The sequence below is a fragment of the Sorex araneus genome, chromosome 2 (genome assembly GCF_027595985.1).
Source record: "Sorex araneus isolate mSorAra2 chromosome 2, mSorAra2.pri, whole genome shotgun sequence".
In the NCBI taxonomy this organism is placed as follows: Eukaryota; Metazoa; Chordata; class Mammalia; order Eulipotyphla; family Soricidae; genus Sorex; species Sorex araneus.
In genome coordinates this window covers 80711160-80734057 of record NC_073303.1, presented here as the reverse complement: position 1 = coordinate 80734057, position 22898 = coordinate 80711160, and the positions used below count along the sequence as shown (strand labels likewise).

The following is a 22898-nucleotide window of genomic DNA, read 5'->3' as shown; positions in this document are numbered from 1 at the left end:
CACTCCATCATAGAAATTCTGTCAAGTAAAACCAAGTCTATCCCTTGGAACCAGTATCACACACCATATCTTAGCACTTTTAGTGGTAGAGAGAGGAAGGACTAGAGGTAACGTTCTCCATCAGGAGTGAAGAGTTCAGGCAACAAGGTGAGACAGCCAGTACAGGAGGCAAAAATGAAGAATGAAGAGGAGTGGGTTAAAATCAGCAGTGTTTACCTAGTGAGACAGGAAGCTCAGCTTCCAGGCTGGGATATCAGGGTGTCTGTTGGGCCATTTACCCGAATATAAACTGTGCCAAAGGATTAGCTTTAGCAGGAGATGCTAGAGCTTTTGGATCTGTACATGACTCAGGTACACCAACGTGGAGAGCCTCAGCAGGAAATTGAAAAATTCATTGTTCTGGAACTCAGGAGAAAATTTAGACCTTATTCATGTAGGCCTCAGGACTGAGGGAACACTGCCCAGGGGAAATTATGCCTGAAGTGCCCCAAGAAAAGATGCTAATCACCCAAAAGAGAAGAGGAGAACTCATGGCAGAGAAAATAGCAATACTATTCCTGAAAGAGTGAGAGAGAAAGAGAAAGAGAGAGTGTGTGGACCACTTAAGGAAAAGAACAAAATTAACTTTCTCAGAGATCAACCCTGGACATAGAGTGAGCTGAGAAGTTAGGTAGGAAGGGATCTGACGTTTATTCTAAGACCTAAGGGCAGTCATCAAAGTACTTCTAAACAAGAAAACAGTGTCCGTGAAACTAGACCAGTGGGGAATAGAGGTGGCAAAGGTGGAGCCCAGAGAAGCCTGTTAGAAACTGAGCAGGGATGTCCATAGGTGATAAACTGGGTCAGAGAGTGTGCCTAAAGAAAGTGCGTAGATTTGGATAGACCTTCATGGACTCTTTTTTTTTTTTTTTTTTTTTGCTTTTTGGGTCACACCTGGCAATGCACAGGGGTTACTCCTGGCTCTGCACTCAGGAATCACCCCTGGCGGTGCTCTGAGGACCATATGGGATGCTGGGAATTGAACCTGGGTCGGCCTTATGCAAGGCAAACTCCCTACCCGCTGTGCTATTGCTCCAGCCCTGACCTTCGTGGACTCTAAAAGTAAGGATGGGCCAGGATGACTAGAGGCCGTCATCTAAGATATGGAGAGAGCAAGCATAAATGATGAGATTGGTCCTAGAGAGATAGGACAGCGTGTAAGGTTCTTGCCTTGCATGTTGTAGACCCATGTCCAATCCCCAACACCCAGAACCCTGCCAGGAATGATCCCTAAGTGCAGAGCCAGGAGTCAACTCTGAGCATAGCTGGATTTGAGCCAAAGTAAAGATGAAATCATGCAGTTCACTGTAACTTGGAAGGAACTAGGGAACTAGGGACATCATGTCAAGTGAAGGAAGTCAAGGGGAGGAATACAAATGCCAGATGATGATGGTGAGAGAGAGAGAGAGAGAGAGAGAGAGAGAGAGAGAGAGAGAATGACTGCTAAAGAGGTAGGCCGGAGTGGGAGTGGGAGGCAGTAGGGAAACCGGGGACACTGGCAGTGGGAAAAGTACACTGATGAAAGGGTGGGTATTGGAACATTGTATGACTGAAACCCAATCATGAACAACTTTGTAAAAAAATAATAAAATTGGAAACAATTCAAATGTTCATTACAGAGAACTAGGCAAACAGATTGTTATAGCCATCTGAGATAATATTACATAGTAAATAATCAAAAACTATATTTAAAACTATAAATGTATCTTAACAATTTTGAAGACTGAAGCTAGACAGAATATATAGGCTATGTAACTCCAGTGGTCATCAAGAGAATGGTATGAGGAAGTAATTTCATATGAAAACTAAATTTTTATGAATACTAAATTCTTCATGATGATTGCTGAGATGATTTCTCAGGTTTATATATGAAAAGTCTTAGCAAAGTAAAAGACTTACATTAGTGTACTTTACTGTTAACTGTATATTTTTATTAAAAGCTGTTAAAATTGTGCATCTGTTTTCAAATAAAATATTGATCATACTTTCCAATACTAAAATTTGAAAACATAAAATAGACTATGGAAAGGTTTTTGCTTTGGAATTGACACAATTCCAAAGGTCAAATTTTTTCATTATCTAGAATACCTTAGAATCATAAAGGATCTCTATAAAACTGGAAGTGAACAATTACAAGCTCAATAACCAAAAGCTTTAATTCATTAATAAAACTCATTTTACGCATTGGGAAAAAAAATGCCAGATGATCTCACTCAGCTATGGTATAAAGAGAGACAAGTCAGGAGCACTGAAAGCACCGAATGATACACTCCCTTGACCCGAGAGCCTAGAACTGAGAGTGCCCAGCAAAAGAAGCAGAGTCTTGGACAGGGCGGTGGGTGTGCTAGGTGGCTGATGAGGTGAAAGAGGTCATTCATAAGGTCATTCATTCATGGCCAAGGATGTTGGCCACTTCAGTGATGGAGAGGTGAAGGAACTTTATACATCAAAACCATAAGCATCAACACTATTATTAACATCTGACAAAAACTCTAGCCATCAAACTCGTCCTTTAGAATTTGCATGGGGGCCTGGGGGAAGAGGGAGAGGACCTTGGGACTTCAGTAGAGGGACACTGACCACTGACCACATTGGTGATGTGGAGTTGGTACTTTATGTACAATAACATTGTGTAGAGCCCAGAACTCTCTTAGCAACAGTATTGTCAGTCTTGGTGCCTACATAAAAATTGAAAGAATAAGAACAGGCAGAGCGGAAAAGGAGCTGAAGAAAGAGAAATCCTGGTGAGTTGAGAGTCCTGGAGCCAGCAGTGTTTTGCGCACCTGAGGAGGGAGTAGTCCGCAGAGCACAGCCCTAGGAGAGAAGTCAGGAGGCCCCCCAAGCGCTGGAACCTGTGGAGGAAGAGGCCAGATTCGAACAAACCAAGGAATGTATAGGAGTCAAGGGAGAGAGCCAGTGCACACAGGCCAGGGTGGCAGTGAGGCGAACTAGCATCTAAGCAAGTTGAGGGGGACAAGAAGTAAAGAGTTTCGAGAGCTTCAAACTCTTCGATATGACAAGGTTGGAGTGAGAAAGAAGACCAAGAGATGAGGGACAGATGCAGGTCCCCCAGCAGGCAAAAGAGGTGTGCATCAAACCCCAAATAAGAAATAGAGGTGATGAATTAAGATAGCTCTGAGCTTGAAATATGTATAATGGGCCAGAGAGATAGTACAGAGGTAAGTCTTGCACGCAGACAACATGGAGCCATGTATGGTTCCCCGAGAATCTCCAGGGGTGATCCCTGAGCACTGAATCAGGAATAAGCTGTGAGCACACCAGACGGGTCTCAACATCCCCCTCCCCCCAAAAAAAATAAAGAAAAATACAAAACAGAGAAGGGACATATCTTAGGAAACATGTACTTCACACACTCCCATAGACCTCTGTGTAGAAAAGCTTTAAGTTCAGATCTTTTTCCAGTTATATCTCTTCTTAAAGGAGATGTAGCAGGGAACGTTTTAAAAAGTGAGACCTACCCTCGGAGCACCTCATCCTGGCCTTGTTTTCATTCCACCCAAGGATCCTTTAGCTGGAATGACCAGGGAAAATAGAGCACATGATATTCTCATCAGTGGCCAGTAGATGGCAGTCTTGATTCATGGGAGTCCCCTCACTCACTTCCCAGGTGTTGAAATTTCGCCTTCATAATTTTCAGAAATTCTGTTACCTTGACTATCATAACCTTTTTTCTCCCTCCCCTCAAATGTTTTAATTCAACATGTGAAAGGGATAGAGGAGAAATAGCATAGAGATCAGAGCTTTAATATAGCTTTTGAGAACCTACTTTTACAATAAAGAAAGCAAATAAGTAGAAATAAATGAGCAGGGGCTGGAGTGATAGCACAGCGGGTAGGGCGTTTGCCTTGCACGCGGCCGACCCGGGTTCGAATCCCAGCATCCCATATGGTCCCCTGAGCACCGCCAGGGGTAATTCCTGAGTGCATGAGCCAGGAATGACCCCTGTGCATTGCCGGGTGTGACCCAAAAAGCAAAAAAAAAAAAAAAAAAAAAAAGAAATAAATGAGCAATAAATAGAAACAGGAAGTCTTTTCCCCCAGTGCTCCACATGCATGAAGAAGAAAAAGATTCCAGAGAAGGAACCATCCTGGAAATAAGCTATCATAACAGGGAAGGAATCTGGAAGTCAAAAGAGAGAAAGCAGGAAAAAATGTGGGGCTCTTTCAGGACTAAGACCTGAAAAGAGACATTTGGATGAGAAAAATGTGACGGTTAAACTGAAATTAAAGGCCTCTGAGGCCTAAGCGCCACTTGGATGTTTGCTGAAACCTGACAGAGAAAAGTGGTGACTAGAGAGACCAGGAAGACTTCCTGGAGGAAATGGCCTAGAAACTGTCTGTGGAAAAATTAAACATCTCAAAAATGGGGAAATGCAAAGTTCCTTGAGTGGAATTGCTAATGACCCCGCATCCTGTTTTATTTTATTGAATTTATTTTAGGCACAGTGATTTACAATACTGTGAATGAGAGTTTCATGCATACAATGTTCCAACACCACACCCTTCATTAGTGTCCCCTTCCGCTCTCTCCCCACCCACCCACTCGAGCCGCCTAATTTCTGCTCAGCTCCTCTGCTCAGCTCCCAGCAGATATTTAGTAAGTTCTTTTTCAAATGATTTGTGTAAAAATGATCCAAGGCTGTAACAAACTTTCAGGCCAAGAGGATTTCTGATTTTTTTTTTTTAATTCTACTGTTTTCAGTATTTTCTACTCTGAAGGCAGCTAAACTAAAATGCCATGTGTGTGCTTTTCAGGTTCCTTCTCCTATTCAGGTTTCATTTTAATTTTTTGTCTGTTTTTCTTTTCCTTAGATGCCAGTGTCCAACACATTCTCATACTTACTCCCAAGGTAAAAATATGTTCTGTGTGTTTAAACTAGCCATAATTTGTTTCCATGACTGATGTTTCAGATACATTTGGGCAAAGAGTGAAAAACAGTAAATCAAGGCATGTGAGGGAAGAGCTGATGAAAATGGTTATCTTTTCACTTGAAATTGGTAATTTATAATTTTAATTATGTGTTGTTAACCAAATGTATACTACAACTTATGTGTTTGTATTTTATGTATTTTATGCTGTTTAAATGACTATCTCTTGTTTAAATAGAATTATTCACCAAAATTGAAAAGCATGGCATGAATAGGATTTTAGCATAGTGTAAATTCATCAAACATAATTAATCAAGATGAAATCTCTTAGGAAGATTCTGATCCATCTCAAAAATAAAAAAAAGAAAAAGAAAAAGACTAATGGACAAAGCGATATCCAAAGAGGGACAAAAACTTGTTTGTATTAATCTTTAGAATAAATTTTTTACTAATAACTTTAAAAAGCTCAAGTTTTTGGTTTTCACAAATGTCCTTATCCTCACTGGTCCTCTTGTTCCCAGAGCTGCAGGAAGTGCCTCGTCACCCACACTGTCACTTGAATTACTGACACACAAACTGATTTCACCATTTGGAGGAAAAGGTCAAATCTAAACAATACAAGAAGCGATGGAAAGCACGGGGCGGCCATAACAGGCTCCAAAGGCAGAAACCTATTAAAAAAAAAAATTGGAATAAACCTAAAAGCCCGCCTGATGGGGAGTAGAACAGAGTCCCGGGCTCAGGAGCGGACTCACCGTGGGCCAGGCCAGCCCTCCTGCGCAGGCGCCGCTCCACCCAGCAAAAGCGGGCCGGGGCTTTCGATGCTCGTGAGCAGAATTCTGCTTTCAGATATTTTTCTCTAATTTCGAGTTGATTTCGACAAAGAGCCAGTAATTTCCTATGGGAGCAAAGCGATAAAATGAGTAGAGAAAGATAATAATCTCACTGTTTTCCCATTTATGTCTTCTCCTAAACTTCAGTAATAGATTATTTCTTTATAGTCTGTAGGGATTAAAAAATTTTGAACTTTTGCTGGGAATATCTTGGTCCTCAAACCCCACCATGCTTGCTTGTGGGGATGCCCAAGGGACCCCGGCTCCCAGTGATACTCGGCTAACTGGCAGTAGGATGCAAAGCTGGGACCCAACAGTGCTGCACTGCTGGACTCCAGGGTGCTGGGGTCACCTAGGAGGACGAGAGGAGGGGGGCTTAGGGGGACATCAAACTGGGATCCCTGCACATACAAGAGTCCCAGGCCCCAGATATGGTCCCCTGGGACTCTTGTACCATAAACCTCTATTGAATCTCTATAAAATGCTAAATACTATAAAGAATACTAAATTGGTTTGTAGATACAAGCTTGAGAAATAGAAAGGTTATATTATAAGTAATCTGTGTGTGTGTGACTGGGGCGGGTGCGGGGGCCATATTCATTCAAATAAGTGATCTTAGTTAGGAAGTGTAAGGACAAATCTAGTTAATGAACTCAATAGTCATTCTCCATAAACTGACCCGAGACTGTCAAGGTTTTTAAAGAATTTTTGCAGATTATGTTTTCAAGGGAGTATTTTTGTTTCAATTAGGAAATAATTTAAATAACTGTTTTTCATAAACAGAATCAAGTTAACATAAAGGCTCTTAAAATGAAAGTTTAATTTTAATTTGATATATAAAAAAAATAAAAGGGGCTGGACCAATAGCAGAGCGGGTAGGGCATTTGCCTTGTACATGGCTGCCCTGGGTTTGATTCCCAGCATCCCATATGGTCCCCTGAGCACCACCAGGAGTAATTCCTGAGTGCAGAGCCAGGAGTAACCCCTGTGCATTGCCAGGTGAGACTCAAAAAGCAAAAAAATAAATTAATTAATTAAAAATAAATAATAAAACATGAAATACATTTTAAGTAAGTCTTCAAGAGAAATGCCTATATTCACTGCTGGGTTACAAATTTATTATCAAGTAACAATATTTTTGCTTGTATTTGAGGCCTACTCTGATGCCAATTTTTTCATTTCTAGCTCCTGGACTTTCGGCTTCTGGGAAAACAACAGATTATGCTTTTGAGGTAGATTTAATCCATCCTTTCTTTTGTGAATGACCTTAAAAAAATGTAACTGAACATTTTCCTAACTTTGCATTGTTTTATTTGAAATATATTATTAATTAATGGACTGAAGTGATAGCACAGCCAGCAGGGCATTTGCCTTGCAAGCAGCTGACCCGGGTTTAATTCCTCCGCCCCTCTCTGAGAGCCCGGCACGCTACCAAGAGTATCCCTGCTGCACAGCAGAGCCTGGCAAGCTACCAGTGGCATATTCGATATGCCAATAAACAGTAACAACAAGTCTCACAATGGAGACGTTACTGGTGCCTGCTAGAGCAAATCAATGAACAACAGTGCTACAGTGCTACAGTGCTATTAATTAATGTTCCTATTCAGCAAAGTACCTTGTTAGAACAATGTAAAACAAATCTTCTGTTAATATAAATAATATCTTGAATGCTATTTTCTGTACAGCCTGAAATAGAATTAATTTCCAATTTGCAATCTTTTCAATTTATATATGTTGCATATTGATAATTATTTACTTTTGTAACTATATCAGTTCTAAAAGAGGTTCAAGTCATTTTTTGAAGCAAGAATAAAGGTGTGATTATTTCTGATAATTTTCATCACACTGTAATTGCCTAGTTTTTGTTTAATGCCCTGTCTCTCTTCCTGTCGTAAATTAAAATGTCACCATGTGCCAGACAATGAACTACTTCTTGTCCCTCTGAAGGGACTGGCCTCTTCTCAGCCTCTGTGTTTGCTGCCAGAAGGGAATGCAAGTCTGGGGTCATTCAGGAGAGATCTGAATTTTTATGGTTCACTTTTCGAATCCTGGTTTTTACTTATTAAAGAATTCAAAAAAATTTTAACATGTTGCTCAAGCAAAACTTGTCTTCAGGCCCAAAGTGAACACAGCATTCATAGATATATGAGCCAGTCTCTCAGCTACCAACTTTAGGAAGCCATGTTTCAAGCTGAGAGAACAGATGAGAGTTTATGAAGTGTTTGGGAAAAGATAAGTAACTGAAGCCTCAGTTCGTTTAAAGAAACATAATGATGTGACTACATTGTGTGTGGTCACTTCAGTCCATTAATTAATAATATATTTCAAATAAAACAACATTGTGTGTGGTTCAGTGGTAAAGCACATACCTCATATGTTAAGCCCCAAATTAGAACCACAGCACCGGAGAAAACATATATATATATATATATATATATATATGTATATATATATATATGTTTAAAGATATGTAAGTCTGAGAATAAGATGAGATCTTCCAGATGAGAATAGCCTGGGAGATCAAGCTAAGAAATATATATTTAATTTTCTGGACAATGAGGAACCATCTCAACTTTTAGAAACAGGATGATCAACACTTTACTGCATGCTTCATCTGAATCAGATTTTGTTTTGTTTTGGTTTTGCATTTTTCTTTAGATGGCTGTTTCAAATATTAGATATGGAGCCGGAGTCACAAAGGAAGTTGGCATGGCAAGTATCTAAGATTTCTATAGTCTATAAACATTGCATAGCTTTAAAAACAAGTGCAAAATTACAGTAACTGAGTCATATGTATTTATTTTTGTCTGGTTTTTGTTTTGTAAAATGTAAAATTTTGAATTGAAACACACGTTGTTTGGCAGAAGACTATTGTGTTTCAAGTGAAGTCAAATCTAACAAATTATTTCTGCTACTGTAGGACCTGCAAAATATGGGGGCTAAAAATGTTTGTTTGATGACAGACAAGAACCTCTCCCAGCTCCCTCCTGTACAAACTGTCATGGATTCTCTTGTGAAGAACGGCATCAACTTTAAGCTTTACGACAGTGTAAGAGTGGAGCCGACTGACAGCAGGTACTATGGGACTGTGGCTGTTATTTTCAGAGAGGCCAACACTATCACTATATCAAAATTTATTTACAACAAAGAAAAAAGAAAAAAATTTATTTACAACAAATATGACCTAGTGGTTCTGTTTTCCCTTCTTCTAGCTTCATGGAAGCTATTGAGTTTGCCAAAAAGGGAGCATTTGATGCCTACGTCGCTGTGGGTGGCGGTTCCACCATGGACACCTGCAAAGCTGCTAATCTCTATGCATCCAGCCCACAGTCTGATTTCCTGGATTATGTCAATGCCCCCATTGGGAAGGGACAGCCAGTGAGTGTGCCTCTTAAACCTCTGATTGCAGGTAAAGACTTTTGGCTTCCTTTAACAGTTCGCAAAAGACTCAGGAAAGATGTAAACTCATAACTTAAGGATCTGATTCCAAAGCTGTGTGCTTGCTTCATTTTGACTCACTCACTACCTTGTTTGAAGAACAAGATAGCAATTTATTTGTGCTTAAAATTCTGAGCCTTGTTTTTTAGGTAGAGGCAAGTGGATCACTGGGCAGAAAATTTGCAGATTTAAGCCATGAATGAAATCACTATATGGAGGCATGGCAGGTCCTTGTTTACATATTATTGCATCTCTCTATAATGGGGGGTGTGTCTTCAGTCCCTCTCCATTTTGTTCAACTTTGCCAACCATTGTGGAGTTTAACCTCTCCATTTTGTTCAACTTTGCCAACCATTGTGGAGTTTAAGGGGAACATTTGCTGTTATTTGTGTGGAATTGATTGAACCCTTTCTTCTGCATAAGGCTCTTCAGCTGACCTGGGGCTTTGTCTCTGCCCTGGGACATGTGGTCAGTCTGGCCCTGTGGCTCTGGGTGACATCTGCTCTGTGGCTGCTGGGGGCACAGACACACTAATCCAAATAACAATAACTTGTTCCACACAGACCTTGGGATCTTCCCCATTTTCCAGCTGTTAGTATATTCTATTTAAATTTTCATAGCCTGAATCTACTCACTGGTAAGTGGAAAATATCAGTTCAGGGTTTCACTCTCTTGTTGCCTCCTCTCCTGCCCCCTCTCCTGCCCCCTGTTGCTAACGGCTGCCTGCCCTGGGGAGAGGAGTGAGTTGAAGGCAGATGAACTATTTTTGACATGAATGAACAATCAGCAGGGAATGGCCTAATTGAAGTCTGGCAAATGGAACCCTCTGGTGAAACTGTGTCAGCATCACACAGAGGGGTGATTAGTAAAGTTTAGAAACTTGACAGAATAACACAATTCCCAAGCCCAGCAAGGCAGAAGTTGCAGTGCTTGCCGAGAAGCAGGAAATAAAGATGTCTTTTAGAGATGGCAAATTTATGCATGATTACCCAGCTTCAGCTATTTCCGAAAAGCCTGAGGACTCAGAGCTGTTAGTACAGAAATAAATATCACACATATGCATCATAGATGCATATTGGCCTACATATACGTTAGTACAGATATAAGCATCCTATATACATATTAACAGATGCAGATCTCACACAGACCAAGTTCAGTTTAGATATACATGCTTATAACGCACAAACACCATACATGTTAAAAATAAAGGCATATTAAGATATACATATGCATACTGAACATGCATCATACATATATATGAACATGCATGTTAATACCTGTATAAACATCAGGTGCAGCAAATCTTCCTTACCTAACTTTGCTTCCTTGTTCTAAATGCTGATTTATGTTTCTCCATTGGTCATTATTTAAGTGACTTGTTAAAAATTCACATTATTTTTTTCAAGTCCCTACTACCTCAGGAACTGGAAGTGAAACTACTGGAGTCGCCATTTTTGACTATGAACACTTGAAAGTAAAAACTGGTAAGAATTTTCCCTATAAAATTTTTTTCTTTTATCTTTCGACTCTATTATCTTTTCTTTACTACTCGTACTTAAAAATAAGGGGTTTTTAGAATTAAGAAAAGAATGTGTACATGTAAACATTTTATTTTACCAAATATCTATTAAAAATATGAGCAATCTAATCAATTTTTTCCCTGAGAATTTACCTACAAAATCATGTTGAAATGTCCTGGACCTTGAGTGGCCATTTTTCTACCCAATTTAGAAACTGTATTTATCAGTAAAAGATGTTTTTATCTTTTTCAAATCTCTTTTTTATATTTGAAATAAATTTTACTGAGACAAAATGTTACATAACAAAGTATACATTTTAAGAATCTCATTTTGGGAGCTAGGGATGTGGCTCAGTGGTAAAGTGTATGCCTTGCGTGTGTAAGGTGCTGGTTTTGATTCCCAACAGGGAAGGGAATAGAAGGGAGGAGGAGGGGAGTGCTAGGGGGAGGAGCGGGCAGGGGAAAGAAGAAAGGTCTAATTTAGAGGCCACGGATTGTAGCTCAGCTATAGAGCACTTACTTTGCATGCATTAGGATGTGGGTTTTATCCCCCGTGTCATGAGTGCGATGCACACACAAACTTCATTTGATGGGTCTATGCTTATGCCAGTTATACACACCCATGAACTACCGATCCAGTCAAGATCCAAAACACTCCTATTGCTCCCGGAAGTTTCCCCATGTTCCTTCCCAGCCTGCTCTGCATACCCATCTCTTCCCAAGAAAACACTATTCTACTTCCAGGCTTTCTTTTCTTTGCCATCCTATCTTCTTTGACCCTCATCTTTTGTGTTATGTGCTAACAATGTCCCTCTCTTTGAATTTGGCTCAGTTCTTCTAGGTGCTTATAAAATAACTAGACATTCAATTCTTATCACATTTATTAATATTCTTCTTTTTTCTTGGCATTTGGAGTCAGATCACCAGTGCTCAGGGGTTACTCCTGGATCTGCACTCAGGAGTTACTCCTGGCGGTGCTCGGGGGACCATATGGGATGCCTAGAATTGAACCTGGGTCAACTGCAACATGATGTGAGGCAAATGCCCTACCTGTTGTCCTGTCACTCTGGCCCCAAGATTTCTTTATTTTTTTAACTAAATTACATCACCCTTTGACATTATTCAAGATAAAAATAGTAGTATCAAGCAATTAAATTCTGCTTTGTTTTTTGCAGGAAGTGGCATGTAGTTTCCACACTGGCTGTGCATAGGGCTTACTACTGGCTCTGTGCTCAGGGATCACTTCTAGAGGTGCTCAGGGGGCCATAATGGTGCCAGAGATCAAACCTAGGTTGGCTGCATGCAAGGCAAGTGCCTTACTCGCTGGACTCTTTCTCTCTGGCCCCTCTGTGAGCCTGGAGGTCCTGTATTAAACCACAGAGTCCTTGTAAGTTGTCCAGGGACACATAGTAAGTTTCAGAGCTAGAATCCAAAACCAGGGGTCTGCTAATAAATCAGCTCTCTGGAATAAGTAATCCCTGACTTGTAGCATTTACCCATTCCTGGGGTGTAAATACTCCCATCGTAGCCAGTGACTGGAGTTGAAAAGAAATATACACACTTGGCATTTGTAAACAGAAGGGGCTTCAGCTTCATGAAACAAACTGATTTTTGACTTCAAATCTCCTTCTCCACCTTCCTTACATGGGAATAATCTTATCTCCCACTTTTCTATTTTATTTGTTATAGTGCTGTAGAAGTGGGGGCACATACAGTTGAGCTCAGGGAACTCTGGGATTAAACCCAGAGCCTCACACATGCAGAGCATGTACTCTGCCACTTGAACCACATCCCCGTTCCCTCAACTTGGAGAGCGTCTCTCGGCAATGACTGGGGACCGAGGGCCACTCCCAACAATATTCAGTGCTTGGACCCAGGATGCTGGTGGCTCCCAGGACTATCCCGGCAGTGCAGGCAGGGAGAGGCTTGTGGGGTTGACTCAAGGCCTCACAACTGCCAGGGATGCACTCTAGCCTGAACTCTCTCCTTGCACCCCTTTTTTGTGATAATAATTTATTATTCTAAGGTTGTATTTATTTCCTTAAGTGGTATCCAAATCTACAGTTTCTGTTGAAATTGCTTGACTTAGGCATTGCTTCCCGAGCCATCAAACCCACGCTGGGACTGATTGATCCTTTGCACACCCAGCACATGCCTGACCGGGTGGTCGCCTATAGCGGCTTCGATGTGCTCTGGTAAGTACCTGGACCACGTGGAGAGGCATCTTCAGTACCTGCATCTATGCATGGTATTTTACTGTCGGAAGCGTGTGTGAAGGACTCAGAGCTTGCTTGACGAGGGCCCGGGTGAGACACCCCCTGCAGTTCAAAACATACCACCCCCCCACAAAAAAAAAAAAAGAATGTACCACCCTAACAACCTCCAGCCACAGGGACAGGGCAAAGGCAGGACTGGAGCTGGTGTGCCATGGCTCCACCTCACACATCTGTTCCTGTGACCCAGGTCTGTCACTGCATGGAAGAGAGAAGAGCAGAGAAGGGAAGAGAGTGGGGAGCTCCTGTGGCAACATTTAACTGCATCCCTGAGACACCACCCATCTCAGGATAGGGAAAAAATTTTTTTTTGAGATGGTTAATAACATTGCCCAGGTCATACATGGTCTCTTGGCCTGACTATGATGTGCTGATGACTCCCTACCCCCTTCACCAGCTTCTGAGCCCAGGACATTTATGTCAGCACCCCATACTCCTCAGGTCCCAGCCCTTGAGTAAGTGCCACATCAAGGCAAACACCCTACCTGCAGTACTATATCTTTGACTTCTAGGAGGAGGAAATGCTAAAGTCTGATTCTTGAAATAGTCAACGCTGAGTTTAGGACACATGAGGGAAAGGATAATTGAATTTTTTAGGCCAAGAATGAGTAGTAATGGTGAATGATAAACTTTTCAGTGTGCCAAGCACTAATCTAAGGAACCTACAGTGTGAATTTAATTTTCTTGGTCATGCCATAAAAACATATTCTTTGAGTCACAGGCAGGAAAATAACACACACACTATACACGCTATACACACTATACACCATACATTACACTACACTACACACACACAGACACACACACTATTTTTAGTAGATTTAGTTGGCTTTTGACCCTCCTTGGATGATATGGTGTTTCATGAATGCTAGGTGTAAAATGGTGAACATAGTATAAGGAGGGCATTTTTAGATTCAGTACTTTTTCTTCATGATTCAAGTTTTTCTTTGTTTCTGTCTTTGGGAGGCACAGTGAACTGTGCTCAGAGGCTACTGTCATTATGGCTTTCAGGTGACTCCTGGCAGTGCTTGGAGGGCATGTGGTCCTGGGCATCAAACCCAATCCTCCGCATCAAAACCTGTGCTCAGTCCTCAGCTTTTTCCCAACCTCATGACTCAAATGTCTAAAAATTCAATATCATCAAGATTTATTCTCACTGGGAAAAAATTCTTATGTGTTCATATAGACTAGGCAATGATACATACCATAGTTCTGGGTCAGAGAAAGAGTATAGCGGTGAAGGCACTGTCCCTTCCTCGGTTTGATTCTTGGCACCACATTCTTAGTATCTTGGGTACTACCAGGAGTGATCCCAGAGCACAGAGCCAAGAATAATACCATAATGCTGTTAGTCTAATCCTATGTTCATTTCTGTAGTGTGTGACGACTATCAAGGGCAAGAAGCTAAGTTGCAGAAAGAGTAATAAGTTTACCAGAGCTATAGAGCATATTCACCCACAGAGCTAGTACAAATGTTTCCGAGGCAGTTTATAACCTGACTTGAAGAGAAGAGTGACAATACTTTCAATCTTTGTGTTTTGATTTTTCTCTTGTTAGCCATGCCCTGGAATCCTACACCGCTCTTCCTTACCACATGCGGAGCCCCTGTCCTTCGAATCCCATCACTCGCCCAGCCTATCAGGGCAGCAATCCAATCAGTGACATTTGGGCAGTACATGCCCTTCGGATCGTTGCAAAGTATCTGAAAAGGTATGTCATCCAGAGAGGAGAGAAATAAAACAGAAATATCACATAAAATGTGGCTCAGGATTCTGAATTATCCTGAGCAAGTCTGACCCAAAGAGCAGTGAGTGGATATAGAGAAGCACTAGAACCCAGCAATCTCTGGAGGTATAAGAGACAAAGAATCCGTGTGAGGACTCATGAAAGTTGGATCCTTCTGCCTGAAAAGGTAAAGACTGCAAGGGAGCTGGAGTGATAGTACAGTGGGGAAAGTGCTTGCCTTGCACATGGCTGACTTTGTCCAATATCCTGCACCCTCTATGATCCCCTGAGCCTCCCAGGAGTGATACCTGACGTATAAAGCCAGGAGTAAGCCCTGCACATTGCTGGGTGTGACCCCAAAACAAACAATAATTAACAAGACTGCAAAGGGAAAAGATAGAGAACCCAAATTTATGATGGGTGCAAATAGAAGGGATTTTCATCAAAGCCTCGGAACCAAAGCTAAGTGATATCCTTGGGAATTTAGCCACGAAGGGCAGAAATGAGAGTCACAGAGAGGTGGACTGTATCCATCCACCCCAAAGACCCACAGAATCATCCCAGTGTGCAAAATCACAAGAGCTAGATTTGATATATTATTTTTCTATCCCAGGAGATATAGAAGACATCCTAAAAAGTTTTGATAGATAGATTCTGAATAACATAGCAATAATAAGCTCCTGAGAGAGCAAAGGGATGCTGAGTTGAACTGATTGCTGAGACATTAAGGCAGTGGAAGGCCTGACTCAATTCTGCCTTTACAGGTAGGGGAGGAGGGCACTGACATGGCAGGTGGAGCCCCGTGTGAGTATGTGCTTTCTCGGCCTTCTTTGGCTCGGAAGCTGCATGGAGAAGTGGACTTGGATTGCAGTTTTCAGAAATCAGGGAGGTCACAGAACTTTGTGAGGCTCATGGAGACCCCACGAAGCTGCAGCTTTTGACGGGGTAGAAGCAAATGCAGATAACGGCCAGCCAGTTTACACAACGGATATGGCAGGCTTGCCAAAGTAGCAGGTGAGGGGTAAAATGGACAGAGGAAAGACTGACATATCCTCATTTGCAGTTTTACCTTATTATTTGGGGGAAAGGAAACAAACTTTGAGTTTTAGAAAGGATAGTCAGGAGCTCGGCAGTTCCAAATGAACAGGGGAGGAGGAGGTGGGAGAGAGGGTTTTCATACTAAAAACCAAAAAATCTTGTTTTATGACAGGAATCTTTACTCCGGGCAAATTTGCAGAAAGGCAAGGAAGAAGTGATTTTCTTGGCGGTGTGAGACAGGCACCCTCCGGGGGCCAGAGTTTCCAAGCAGCGAGTGCAGGCAGACTGAGTTTCATCTAAAAGGCACCTTTGAGGATTTGCTTTTCCAAAGTGGCACTGGGGACCTCTAGAGCAAGCAAAGGTCTTGCTTTACAGCAGTGTCCCACTTCCACATTAATAAGCAGTAAACTACCATGTGCCATTTCACAAGTCCTGAAAGAGGCCTCCTGTAAGATTGATGTGAGAGAAACAGGCAGTTAGGCTGCCTCGGGCCTGTAGGTAGCTCTGGGCCACAGAGGATGACTTCAGTGAAGCCGTCTGGGTCCTTGACATTGAGAGTCTATGTTTATTCTAGGTCCATTCATATTTTCTGTTAAGGTCAAAGGAAGAAGAGGAATGAGTCTCGGGTGCTTTTCCACACTGGGGCTCACAATCCAAGGGGTCGGTGGTTTGCCTCCCAGGCACTTTTACTCCATAGGCAACCTGACAACATATTTATTTTGCCATGGCTGAAACCGTTGATAAGAAAATATTTCCCTTTTATTTCCTTTTAGATGACCAGATGCCATTTAAATAATTTTTCCAATTTTTCTTCTACCAAGTTGTATTTTTTTGTTTTAAAAGCAGAGCTTTCCCTCAAGGCAGCTTTATTTTATTCAGTAGGAAATGTCAATGTCACTGTGTTATTGTTAAGTATTTATGTCATCCGCAGGGCTGTCAGAAATCCTGATGATCTTGAAGCAAGATCTAATATGCATTTGGCAAGTGCTTTTGCTGGCATTGGCTTTGGAAATGCTGGTGTTCATCTGTGGTGAGCAAATTTGAGGTTCACTTCTTCACCTAAGTTCTTGCTTTAGATGATTTTCTTATTTTCATTGCTTAGGACAGGTGATAAAATTAGAATAGCTATAAATAAAAGAAATTGAACCTAAAGTCCTAAAACGCTTTCATTCAGATGAAAGCAAATGCAGATAACGGCCAGCCAGTTTGCACAACGGGGATGGCAGGCTTGCCAAAGTAGCAGGTGAGGGGTAAAATGGACAGAGGAAAGACTGACATATACTCATTTGCAGTTTTCATTCAGATGAAAGCGTTTTAGGAATTTAATTTTATTGGAAGTTAGTTTGTATTGTTTTTATTTTGTTTGCCATCATAACTGCTTTATTGAGGTTTAAGTCACATACTCTGTGTCACCGATTTAAATTGTACAGTTTATGGATGAGAAAATGTAATGTGGTAAAAGGAGGATGCCCAGATCATCCTTGACCCCAGAGCTTAGGGAGGAGGACACAGAAGGAGAGAAATCAAGGGAAGAAAGAAGGTGAGAAAGGGAAGTAATGGGTAACAGGAGTCGGGGCTTCATTTATTCTACTGATGTGGAAAAGAGGTATCATTCTGTATCCGAGTACAGGCTCAACAATGCTGAAAATATGAGATCTAAACTGAGTTTGTAAAGTGCCTGTCATAGTTGCAGGCGGTGGGGGGAGTGGAGCCTGGTGGGGGCGGGGTGGTGGTGGTGAGTGTGAGAACACTGGTGGAGAGAAGTTGACATTGAGGGTAAGATTGGTGTTGAAATATTATATGTCTAAAACACAAGTACCAAAAGCTAAATGTAGAGTTCAGAGCTGGAGCAATAGTATAGCAGGTAAGATGCTTGTCCTACATGCAGCTGTTCCAGGTTGGATCCCCAGCACCATGTATGGTCCCCTGAATCCTGTCAAGGGTGATCCCTGAGCGCAGAGCCAGGAGTAAGCCCTGAACACTTCCAGGGGCAGCCTAAAAGTGAGTAAATAGATAAATGTACTATTCAGAGCATTCCAATATACTCACAAAGTAGTGTACAATCATTACCTCAATATTTTAGAACATTTTATGACCCTAGGAAAGAAATTCCGTGCTCTTAGCTGTTGCCCACTAATCTTACCCACTAAGCCCCTGTTTAAGCGACACTGATCTAATTTCTTTTGTGGGGATGCACAAGGGTTTCTCCTCACTCTGCACTCAGGAATTACTCCTAGAGATGCTTGGGGGACCATATGGGATGCTGGACATTGAACCTGGGTCAGCTATGTGCAAGGCAAATACTCTACCCGCTATGCTATCGCCCCAGCCCTTATGTTTATATCTCTATCTATTTCTTAGACATTTCACATACATGGAATGATGTCATATCTTGTCTTTTGTGTCTAGATTCTTTAACTTAGCATGTTTACATAATTTGTCCACTAGTAGATTAGTACTTCCTTGCTTCTTATTGCCAAATAGCATTCCATTTATCGACATACCACTTGTTTTTGTTTTGGTGCCACACCAGCAATGCTCAGAGGCCAGATCTTGCTTGAGGATTGCTCCAAACAATGCTCAGGAGACCATGTGGTGCCAGGAATCAAACCTGGGCCTCCCACATGAGCCAACAGTAAACCTTAAGCACCACTCAATATGGCCTGAAAAAACTCCCAAATAATAATAATAATAATAGTAGTAGTAGTAAATAAGTAAATGGATGATAGGATAATAAATTAATGATGTATATAAAAATACTTTAAGGGTATTCCAGTGGTTATCTTGAGAAAATAGAACTGTAGATTTTTTTTTATTTTAAAAAGAATATATGCAGCTGTTAAGTCTAACTAAAATACTCACTATTGTTAGAGACCTAACTTTTGAAGAATAGGAACTATCTCACTTCATGAAAAAACACACTAAGCAACCATTGTGTGAGTACTATGAAGCACAAAAAAAAAAAACAAAACATATCCACTAATGCTCAACAACTCAGATTACTGATAGTTTCCAGTCTTCCTCATAAGAGCCTATACTGATAATCATATACTTCATCAAAAATTTTTGATAAGCCCAAAATCATCCAATAATAACCACTAAAAGGCCTGTAGACCATTATAAGGTATTTCATTTTAACATACTGATGATAAAAATATTAACCTCTTACAATGTGTATCTTGTTTCATCTAATATACTATAGTTTTAATATTTTAAGAAATATATAAACATTTTTCATTAAATCAAACCTTAAAATTTTTAAATATTTTGCATTTTCTACCCTGTAGATTAGAATAATAATTTGTGATTCAACTCCTTGGTAGATTATTAATCAGGTTGGAATAATAATTTGTGATTGACAGGATATAACAACTAATGCTGAGACAAATGACTAACAGGTTAGATTTGCACATCTAATGCAGCACAATGTGGCTGGTAAAACTCCTACCAAATCTCTAGTTCCTACAGGAGCACATCACTAAAGCAGCTCAGAGAAAATAAATTAACTTCAGCATTTCCTGAAGTTTATTAGAGAAATTTCAAAAGTGAGTTTTCAATTTTTTCCATACCATAATTAACTAATGTATTTGGGAAGCAATTTTTGCATAAACATGTTTTAATGGTATACACCTTAACAACCTAAGTGAACATTTGAAACAAAACACTTCAGAGGTTTTATTAATGAATATACTAAATATAAAGTGCGTAATAGTATCTCTTTACACCAAAGAAAACAAAATATATTGTATGATTCTGTTACACAAAAGAAAATTAGTCCAGAGACTATGAAGAGCTTTCCCATAGAGTATCTTTGCATTAACTCAAATTTCTGCTATTTGTCAATATAAGAACTTTCTTTCTCTTCTAGCCATGGAATGTCTTATCCAATTTCAGGCTTAGTGAAGACATATAAAGCAAAGGATTATAATGTGGATCACCCACTGGTGGTAAAATTATAATAAATTTTTATTAAATCTTAAATTTCTTTTAGTTTTCATAAATTTATTTGTCAATTATATTTTTTAAATGCCAACCAAAATGTTCTTTATTTGTGACTATATATATGTTGCTCACAAGAAAAATACTGTAATCTTATCTGATGCAATATACTTTTCTTTCTCCTGTGGAGTTTCTGCATATCTGGGACATAAGTGATCAGCAGAGACAAGAATATTTCCGTTATGCCAGAAGGGCAAGGGGGTAATTTTAAGTGGTGTCATTTTATAAAGAGTAGATCAGTGGTTGTCTGGATTAAAGGTGGAAATAGAACTGGTCTGGACAGTATGAGGAAGTTATTTATGGTGACAGAACAGTTCTGTGTCTTGGTGGATATACCAGTCTACAATTTACACACACTCTCTTTCATGCATACATGCACACACACACATATAAACACACATGCACACGCTCATACCCAGATACACATTCCTGCAGACACACACATAATGGCAGGCAGCTATGCTCACCACTATACCACCAACACCAGAATACACATCATGGAATGCATGTAAAAATCTGGTGAACTGTGAACAAGGTCTGCATCAAGTTAATAGTATTGTCCTAATGCCAATGTCTTGGTTTTGTGACTGTCACTGTTATCCCGTTGCTCAGTGATTTGCTGGAGCAGGCACCAGTGACATCTTCATTGTGAGACTTGTTGTTACTATTTTTTAGCATATTGAATACACCACAGGTAGCTTGCCAGACTCTGCCATGCGGAAGAGATTCTCTCAGTATCTCGGAGAGCTTGCTGGGCTCTCCGAGAGGGGTGGAGTAAATATATCATATAAATTACATATATATCAAATTTATATATTTTTATATTTATGTACATGTGTGTACATATATAAACCTAGAGTATATGCCTACCCTAAGAATGGAGGCTAATGGGCAGTAAACCATACTGGTCATCTTGTAGACTTTTTGGCCTTTAAATAAATCTGAATCCTTTTTATCATTCTGGTGACTAATAGATTGATGGGACTTTGCTAATTCCAAATACAATACTTGTATACTCTGATACATTAGAGTCATATACAATGCTATCATTAAGCACTGGGGGAAGGATACATGGGCTCTCAGTATAATTCATGCAACTCTGTATGAGTCTAAAATCATTACCAAATGAAATAACAATCATTACTTTAGTCAAAAAATTTTATTGAGGTGTATAAATAAAATTTATGATAAATTTTATTTATCATAAAAATTTCATGATTTTTAGTAGTAGTAATATTTATGTTCTAGACTTACCATGCTTCTGCACCATACCCCCACAGAGTGCCAATAATTTTCCACTACTGCCCCTTGGTCCCTTCTTGTACCCCTCCCCGCATGCACACTGTCCTTCCGTGATTACCCCCGCCTCCCTCCCACCTCCCCCCTTGACTTTCTCAGTTCTATCTCCAGGTTTGTTTGCACTAGGTTGGTATTCCCTAGCCTTGTTTCTACTCCACATATGAGAGTGATCATCTGGAATTTGTCTTTCTCCTGACTTACTTCACTTGGCATGATACCCACCAGTTCCATCCAAGTTGTAGTGAATGCAAGATCTGAAAGGTTAAAGAGGGAAACAAAATCTGAAATGTTTGAAGTGTCACCTCAAACATATCACCTCAAGTCAATTGCATTTGAGCAGAACCACTGCACTGTGGTCGAAGCAGTCAGATCTGGCAGTTCGACAGACAAGGACTTGAGCTCTAGTCCCCCACTTACCATCTGTGAAGCTCTACAATGTTTTGTCATTCTTTATTGCCTAGAGTTCAAAATAAACTTATTCAGTCCTTAGAATATGCAGGTTGAAGGCCAATTTTGCTCCTCTGGTGACCATATTATGTTTCTCTCCAGCCTCATGGCCTTTCCGTGGTGCTCACGTCTCCAGCTGTGTTCACTTTCACAGCCCAGATGTCTCCTGAGCGGCACCTGAAGACAGCAGAAATACTTGGTATGAGCCATCATAAATCTACATAGGTGGAGGGTTTCCTAGTTGTATACCTGAAGGTAAATCATGTGCTCACTTCAGCAGTACATACACTAAAATATAAGGTAAATCCTAAAGAAAAATACTGGCAAATGTTGCTTTGAGATAGTTTAATAATAAAATGTTAATGACCTGCCTAAAATACTCTAAAATCTCATTTTCAGTTTCTAATAATCAGTTAACAATGAAATGCAGCCGTATATTGCTTATGTTAAGTGTGGAATAATAGTATTACCACTGTTTTCATCGCTAAAATGATAAAGCTTATAATATTATATTAAAGTTATAAATGGATTTTGTCATGCTTAATAGATAATATGTCTAAATTAGGAAATAATAGTAAATCCCCCATCATAGAGATTCTATACAACTAGAAACTGTATATTTTTTAAAATCCTGGAGCCAGCAGATAGGGTTCTTGCCTTTAATGTGGTCTACCTGGATTCAATCCCTGGCACTTCATGTGGACCCATGAGCCCTTCAAGGAGTGATCCCTGAGCCCAGAGCCAAAAGTAAGTCCTAAGTATCACTAGGTATGGCCCCAAACAAAAACAAACAAAAATTAGGGTCCGGAGAGATAATATAGCAGATGAGGCTTGCCTTGCACAAGACTGAACCACCTTCAAACCCCAACCCTTTGTATGATCCTCTAAGCAGCACCAGGAGTGATCCTTGAGCAGAAAACTAGGAGTAATCCCTGAGCACAGCCGGGTTGGACCCCCTCCCCTACCCAAACCCATAAAAAGTCCTCAATGAACAATTTATTTGTTAGTCTGAAAGTGAGTCATATCTGTAATAAGATATTCATCAGACCTTTTGAATCTTAAAATAATTTTAAGTTAGGATAGCTTTAAGGCTAAGTATAATTCTGGTATTTTTCTAATAGGGGCACTCTTTTAAGTAGACTTGAGAGTTTGACTAACTTCCAAAACATCTCACCCCCGGACTAGTATTTAGAGTAGGAAGGGAAGGGCTCAGAAGACTTCGTTGTGCTCTCTCAGCACCAGCCGTTGGAGAGATGCTTTCCAAGAAGGTGGAAGTGACCGCAGACCTCCTTGCACATGTGCGTCCCCCTCCATGTGGTGCTCACACTTGGAGGTTTGTTCTCTCCCTCAATTCCAGGTGCTGGGCTGGAAATGGTAATGAGAGAAACCCGGCAGATAA

At 40.5% G+C, this 22898-nt stretch overlaps 1 protein-coding gene across 2 annotated transcripts in view; it reads left to right on the top strand.

Annotated features, from left to right (window-relative positions):
• Positions 1–22898, top strand: part of ADHFE1 (alcohol dehydrogenase iron containing 1) — a 38388-nt gene that overhangs the window by 2442 nt on the left and 13048 nt on the right. For both annotated transcript variants that reach the window (XM_055127195.1, XM_004602418.2), the window contains exons 2-12: positions 4872–4909; positions 6947–6993; positions 8420–8473; positions 8682–8836; positions 8974–9170; positions 10606–10683; positions 12808–12913; positions 14549–14701; positions 16686–16784; positions 19623–19701; positions 21602–21698. In XM_055127195.1, coding sequence (XP_054983170.1) covers positions 4872–4909; positions 6947–6993; positions 8420–8473; positions 8682–8836; positions 8974–9170; positions 10606–10683; positions 12808–12913; positions 14549–14701; positions 16686–16784; positions 19623–19701; positions 21602–21698 — 1103 coding nt within the window. The remainder of the gene's footprint in view (positions 1–4871; positions 4910–6946; positions 6994–8419; positions 8474–8681; positions 8837–8973; positions 9171–10605; positions 10684–12807; positions 12914–14548; positions 14702–16685; positions 16785–19622; positions 19702–21601; positions 21699–22898) is intronic.